The sequence below is a fragment of the Peromyscus maniculatus genome, chromosome 1 (genome assembly GCF_049852395.1).
Source record: "Peromyscus maniculatus bairdii isolate BWxNUB_F1_BW_parent chromosome 1, HU_Pman_BW_mat_3.1, whole genome shotgun sequence".
NCBI lineage: Eukaryota > Metazoa > Chordata > Mammalia > Rodentia > Cricetidae > Peromyscus > Peromyscus maniculatus.
Window position 1 is genome coordinate 161,444,193 of NC_134852.1, and position 7,135 is coordinate 161,451,327.

At 48.6% G+C, this 7,135-nt stretch overlaps 1 protein-coding gene across 1 annotated transcript; it reads left to right on the plus strand.

The window, feature by feature from the left end:
• Positions 1 to 1,057: 1,057 nt before the first annotated feature.
• Ubxn1 (UBX domain protein 1) lies at positions 1,058 to 4,928 on the plus strand. Its single transcript, XM_006995190.4, has 10 exons — positions 1,058 to 1,127; positions 1,213 to 1,298; positions 1,395 to 1,448; positions 1,536 to 1,642; positions 1,745 to 1,817; positions 2,723 to 2,914; positions 3,013 to 3,064; positions 3,387 to 3,503; positions 4,453 to 4,645; positions 4,786 to 4,928. The coding sequence occupies exons 2-10, from the start codon at positions 1,240 to 1,242 to the stop codon at positions 4,833 to 4,835; spliced, it is 897 nt and encodes a 298-aa protein (XP_006995252.1). The 5' UTR covers positions 1,058 to 1,127; positions 1,213 to 1,239; the 3' UTR covers positions 4,836 to 4,928.
• Positions 4,929 to 7,135: the final 2,207 nt, after the last annotated feature.

The window sequence follows — 7,135 nt, forward strand, 5'->3', positions numbered from 1 at the left end:
CTGGGTTTTTATTTTTATTTATTTATTATGTTTGTTGTTGTTTTTCGATACAGGGTTTCTCTGTTTAGCTTTGGAGCCTATCCTGGATCTCCCTCTGTAGACCAGGCTGGCCTCTAACTCACAGAGATTCACCTGCCTCTGCCTCCCGAGTGCTGGGATTAAAGGCGAGCACCATAACCGCCTGGCTTCCAGGTTTTTATTATTATTATTTTATTTATTTATTTTGGTTCTTTGAGACAGGATTTCTCTGTAGCTTTGGTGCCTGTCCTGGATCTCGCTCTGTAGACTGAAGGGACTCTAGCCAGTCCAAGCATGGCAAACACGGCTCTGACTGGCCTTTCCCTTCTCCCCCTGTGCCTCTAATTTGCTAAATCCATTAGATTACATTCCTAAAGCTAACCACCAAGGTCTATTTCTTTATTTGGCTACTTCCTCCTCCTGAGGCTGACTACCAGTGTCCAGCTATCAAAGTATTGAAGTCCAACAATCAAAAGCCCCGCCTTGGCTCACCTTGTAGCACGAATACTAATTGATCTTAATAAGAAAAACCCAGAGCCGGGCAGTGGTGGCGCACAATTAATCCCAGCACTTGGGAAGCAGAGGCAGGTGGATCTCTGTGAGTTTGAGGCCAGTTCAGGGGTAGCCAGAGCTATGCAGAGAACCCCTGTCTCAAAAAGCAAAAACAAAGCCAACTAACAAAACAGAAAGAAAGTAAAAATTTTATTACATCCATTGACTTATTTACTATTTATCCTGAGTGCCACAACTTGCGTGTCCAGGTCAGAGGACAACTAACAGAAATCCTCCCTCCCCCACCGCGTGGGGCCTGGAAGTCAAACTCACACAGTCAGGCTTGGCGGCAGATGCTTCCACCCGCCCAGCCATCTCTCAGGCCTCCTTTTAGCTTCTAAGCTCTGCAGGCGGCTCCGCAGCTCCAGCGCCCCACCGCGGTGGCTCTCGGAGTCAGCTTCGGCGGGCGGGAGCCCCCGCCCACCAGACTTGTCTGACTCTCCCGGCACCCGTCCAGCCCGCCCCACCCACGTGACCCAAACAGACCGGGCACTTCCGCTTCCCCTCTGCTCTCCTCCGTCAGTGTCCCCCACCCCCGCCCCCGGGTCCCCAGCCCGGTGAGTTAGCGAGCGCCCCGAGGGCGGCGTCGCGGGCGGAGTCGCCCCGGCTTGACCCTTGCCGCCTTCCTTCTCATCACCGCAGGTCCCCGCGGAAGCGGCGGCGGGCGCCATGGCGGAGCTGACGGCCCTGGAGAGCCTCATCGAGATGGGCTTTGCCAGGGGACGCGCGTAAGGGAGCCTCCCCCAGCCCGTGGTGGGGCGGCCTGGCCCGGCCTGACTGTCCCCATGGCTGGTGGGCGCTACTCTCCGTGTTTCTGCCCCCAGGGAGAAGGCTCTGGCCCTCACAGGGAACCAGGGCATCGAGGCTGCGATGGACTGGTGAGCGACCGGCCGGCCAGGCGGAGGTCCGGGGCCGCTGGCAAGGGCGGCCTCAGGGCTAACCCCCTGCCTCCTTTCCCTTCCCAGGCTTATGGAGCACGAAGACGACCCCGATGTGGACGAGCCTCTAGAGACTCCCCTCGGCCATATCCTGGGACGGGAACCCACGTCCTCAGAGCAAGTTGGCCCTGAAGGTCCTGACTGGGAGACATCTTGTGATTCTAGATGTCTTGTGAGGGCCTGAGAAACCCAGAATGATTTTCTTATAAATAATAATACTGGTTGCTTGTTTGTAGGAGCTGCTGGGTCTGCTGCTGGAGAAAGCAAACCCATTTTGACCGAAGAGGAAAGACAAGAACAGACTAAGAGGTAACTGGCAATTTCACTTTGTGTGTATGTTTTGTTGGGAGTCAGCCTCTCTCTTGCCAGGCTGAACTGTTTGTTCCTCCTGCCTCGGCCTCCATAGTGCTGGGATTAAGGGCCTTCACCACTATACTATGCCCTGCATTGTTTTTTAAGACAGGGTCTAGGGGCTGGAGAGATGGCTCAGTGGTTAAGAGCACTGACTGCTCTTCCAGAGGTCCTGAGTTCAATTCCAGCACCCACATGGTGGCTCACAACCATCTGTAATGAGATCTGGTGTCCTCTTCTGTGTATATAATAAATAAACAAAATTAAAAAAAAAAAAAAAAGACAGGGTCTAGCTGTTTACCTCAGGCTGGACCTGAACCCAGTACATATCCCAGGCCACACTCTTCTGAGTGTTGGGTTACAGGCATGGACCACCATATCTAGCCCATAGACTCACTTTCCGAAGGGTCATGGGGCCATCTTCCTTCCTCTCAATGCGAACATAAATCTGATCATAGAACCTGACCTTTCCAGTTTCTGGAAAACAAAACAAGCAAATGAAAAAAACCAACCACCAGGAAACAGTCTCACGTAGCTCAGGCTGGTCTCAAACTCCTTGTGTGACTACAGATTACCTTGAAATCCTGATTCTCTTGCCTCTACCTTGCACGTGCTGAGATTATAGTTGTACACACCACGATAACTAGCGCTCATTTGCCCTTTTTTTCTGACTGCAAGGCCCTGTGCATGCTAAGTATGTGCTCTCCCATTGGGCCATGCTCCTAGGCCCCCTTTATTACTGCTCTGGTTTGTTTTCTTTCATCTGCCTTGGAACACCTGCTCCCTTATTTTGTTCAGATTCTCTGTTTAAACTCAGCTTCCCACTCCATGTCCAACTTAGCTCTTCCTTCTCTGCAAAACAGAATGTTGGAGCTTGTGGCCCAGAAGCAACGGGAGCGTGAAGAGAGAGAGGAGCGAGAAGCTTTGGAACGAGAAAAACAGCGGAGGAGACAAGGGCAAGAGCTGTCAGCTGTACGACAGAAACTACAGGAAGATGAGATGCGCCGGGCTGCTGAGGAGCGCAGGAGAGAAAAGGCTGAAGAATTAGCTGCCAGGTCTGGATGCTGATCATGTCGGTTAGTAGCTGAGAAGGAAGGAAATCAAGATTTTCCTTGTCCGTGTCTGACCTATTTTCTTCCTGTCTGCATTCCAGACAAAGGGTCCGAGAAAAAATTGAAAGGGACAAAGCAGAGAGAGCCAAGAAGGTGGGTGATTAGAAAGTCTGTGGGTATAATGGAGTAGGCGGGTTAATTTCCATTTCCATTGTCAAGAGAAAGCATGTGCTTATATGACTTGTTTGTTTGAGACATAGTTTACTGGTCTCAGACTTCTGATTGTTCTCCTGCCTCAGCCTTCCAGGTGCTAGAACTAAAAGTTGTGAGTCACCAGACCTAGGTTGGATTTTTTGTTGTTGTTGTTTTTGATTTAAAGGTAATCTGTAGTCATACAGGGAGTTTGAAGGTTGCATCTTTATACATGCTAGACTAGTGTGCTACCACTGAGCTAGTGTTTTATTTTGTCTTCCAGTATGGTAGTAGTGTGGGTTCTCGGTCATCCCCACCAGCAACGGATCCAGGTCCTGTTCCTTCTTCTCCCAGCCAGGAGCCCCCTACCAAGCGGGAGTATGACCAGTGTCGCATACAGGTGTGTTTTCTGGAGGCTGTCTTGCTCCTGGCACCCGGCGTCAGCCCATAAAGTGTCCATCCCAGAGCCGTTTGCACTCAGGTCCCATTTGCCAAACCTCCCCCTTCTTTGTACATGACTTCTGAAACCCTACCTCCTCTGCTCTTAGGAGAGGTCGAATTTCACCTTCCCATCTTATTTAAATCTGGACTTCATTCTTACTCAGCAGTTTATTCATAATGTTTTCATTAGATTCATTATACAGCTGTTTTCATAATATGGCACTTACCCTGATTTTTAAAAATAATTCCATCTTGTTTTCTCTTGATTGTGAGGTAGCTGGGAGTCTTTTTCATCACCTCTTGAAGCAGGGCAGAAGTGGTGGTTCCTCAGATCATTTAAATCGTATTTGTACTGGTTCAGACTCTCCAAGGAAAGCAGGGCCAGCTTTAGTCCTTTCTGGGTTACTTCAGTTTCTTTTGTTTGTTTTGAGACAGGCTCCTTGATATGTAGACTAGGCTGGTCTTGAACTTTTAGATACCCCTGCTTCTGCCTGAGTGCTGGGATTACAGGCATGTGCCACCATTCTGCACTTGGTTTTATTTTTGGGGCTGGGTCTTGCTGTGTACAGCTGTACTAACCTGGAGTTCACTGTGAAGATCAAGATGACCTCAAACTTGTGGTGGTCCTCCTTCCTATACCTTCTGTGTACTGTGATTATAGGTATTACCATTACCTGGCCTCACCCTATTTATTTATTCATTGTTTTGTTTTTTGAGACAGTGTCTCATGTACCTGATGCTGTCCTTGAACTTACTCTTTCTGCTTCCAGCCCTGGAACTTTATGTAAACCAGGCTGGTCTTGAAGTTTCAGAGATCTGTCTGCCCCTGAGTGCTGGGGACAGACATGAGCCACCCCATACCTAGTCCTCACTCAGTGCCAGTACTCATAGAACTTTTTGCCTTCTAGGTTAGGCTGCCTGATGGGACTTCCCTGACCCAAACGTTCCGGGCCCGGGAACAGCTGGCTGCTGTGAGGCTCTATGTGGAGCTTCACCGTGGGGAGGAACCTGGACAGGACCAGGACCCTGTGCAGTTACTCAGTGGCTTCCCCAGAAGGGCTTTCTCAGAGGCTGACATGGAGCGGCCTCTGCAGGAACTGGGTATGTTATGTGAGACCAGGAGTCAGGGATTAAAGGAATGAGGGGCGGTAGGCATAGGTAAAGACATGGTTACGTGTCCAGGAATTTGAAGGCCTAAGCCTAAGTATCCTTGTAATTCAAACTCTTTCTTTCATCTTTAGGACTCGTGCCTTCTGCTGTCCTCATTGTGGCCAAGAAGTGTCCCAGTTGAGGGTCCTCCATCCCACCATCCCTCTCTGACCTCTTCATCTTTGATAAAGCACTGACATTTCCTTCCTAATAAATAGACCCTTTGAGTTCTGTATATGCCTGGCTCCTTCTTCAGTGACTGAAAGGGCAATACAAGAAGATAAAGGGAAGGCATTTGAAGTAGGACCTCTCTCATGTTCAGTTTGCAGTAGATTTTTCTAGGACTGATTAGTTGCTTGGCACCTTTTGCTCAGAAGCATAAAGTGGTATATGAGGATTTTTTGTTTGTTTTGAGACAGAGACTGTGTAGCCCTGGCTATCCTGGAACTACGTAGACCAGGCTGACCTCAAACTCAGAGATGTCTTGCCTCTGTTTTTTTCCAAGTGCTGGGATTAAATGTGTGTGCCACCATGCTGGACTTAAGTTTAAAATCCTTATTGGGCCAGGCAGTGGTGGTACATGCCTTTAGTCCCAGCACTTGGGAAGCAGAGGCAGGTGGATCTTTGTGAGTTCAAAGTCATTGTGGTCTACAAAGGGAGTTCCAGAATAGCCAAGGCTACACAGAGAAACTCTGTCGGGGGTGGGGGCCAGGAAGGTCCTTACTGTTAGGTGTGTTATGTGCCTTGACCTCTTGAAGCCATTCTGTTAGTATGGTGGGCTAATAATACCTATCTCCTGTATTATGTGACACCTACATTCTTTACCACAGTGCCTGACATAATATATGCCCTGTAAGCACTGGCTATAAAGTGCAGTGGGTGTTTTGGGGGGGCTGTGGAATGACCTCACACTCCACCATAGAGGACATCTCCAATGTAGGGTAACTTTTTTTTTTTAAACCGTGTCCACAGACATTAAAAGGAATTGACCTTCACAGAAAATGGAATGGTATGTGTTTTCTTAAGATCAAATCATGGGCTGGAGAGATGGCTTGGTGGTTAAGAGCACTCACTAGCTTCTCTTCGAGAGGACCTTCAAGAGCCACATGGCAGCTCATACCTGTCTACAGCTCCTGTTCTAGGGCTTCTGACATCCTCACACAGGCATATATGTAGGCAAAACACCAATGAGCATAACAATTTAAAAAACAAATCATCACTGGGTGTGGTAATCCCAACACTTAGGCAACAGGAGGACTGAGGTGAGTTCAAGCAAGCCTGGGATAACACAGCAAGACCCTGCCTTGAAAAAAATAAAGAGTAAGTGATAATCCTGCCATGGTGCTTTCCTGTCAAGTGTGTTGAATACATGGGTTAGATAGATGGCCGAATGGTTAAGAGCACTTGCTGCTCTTACAGAGAACCAGGGTTTGGGTCCCAGTGCTCACACCAGGCAGCTCACAGTTCCAGGGCATCTGATGCCCTCTTCCGGCCTCTGGGCACCAGGCCTGCACATGCTGCACATGTGTACAAGCACTCACACATACACATAAAAATAAATCTTACAAAGTGTTTTGAAGGGCTAGAGAGAGAGATTCAGAGGGCCTGAATTCAATTCCCTCTACCCACATGATGCCTCATAACCATCTGTAACTCCAGTTTCAGGGGACCCAACACCTTCTGACTTCCATGGGCACATGGTACATATACATTCATGTAGGCAAAATAGTCTTTAAAAAAAAAAAAAAAAAAGCCGGGCGGTGGTGGCACACGCCTTTAATCCCAGCACTCGGGAGGCAGAGGCAGGCGGATCTCTGTGAGTTCGAGGCCAGCCTGGTCTCCAAAGCGAGTAAAAAAAAAAAAAAAAAAAAGGCTGTATTAGAAGCTTGGTAGTGACGGTGCACACCTTTAATCCCAGTACTCTGGAGGCAGAGGCAGGTGGATCTCCTGAGTTAAGGCCAGCCTGATCTACAGAGTGAGTTCCAGGACAGCCAGAGCTACACAGAGAAACCCTGTCTCAAACGAAGTGTTTGAGCAGCACATACAATGTTTTTTTCCATAGTATCAGGGATTGAACCTAGGGATTTATGTTTATGCATGCTGGGAAAGCACTTAGATCAAGCCAGCAAATTGCAAGACCATTGTCCAAACTGATATTGGTAGCAAATATAAAAGAACTTGTACACCGATCCGGGAAGTCTAGTTCAAGGTAGCTTTGTTTTGTTGAGAAAGGGCCTCTCTCTTCTAGCCCTAACTGTCCTAGAACTCGAGATCTACCTACCTCCTCCTAGAGAGCTGGGACTAAAGGTGTGTGTCTCCATGCTCTGCTTGGTTCAAGAGTTCCGGAGCTTCTTAACTCTTTGCCCTAGTGTCTTGTCAAATCCCTGACTTCCTCTTGTTCCTGGGTACAGAGAAGCAGCCACAATTCTCGGCCATCAGAAC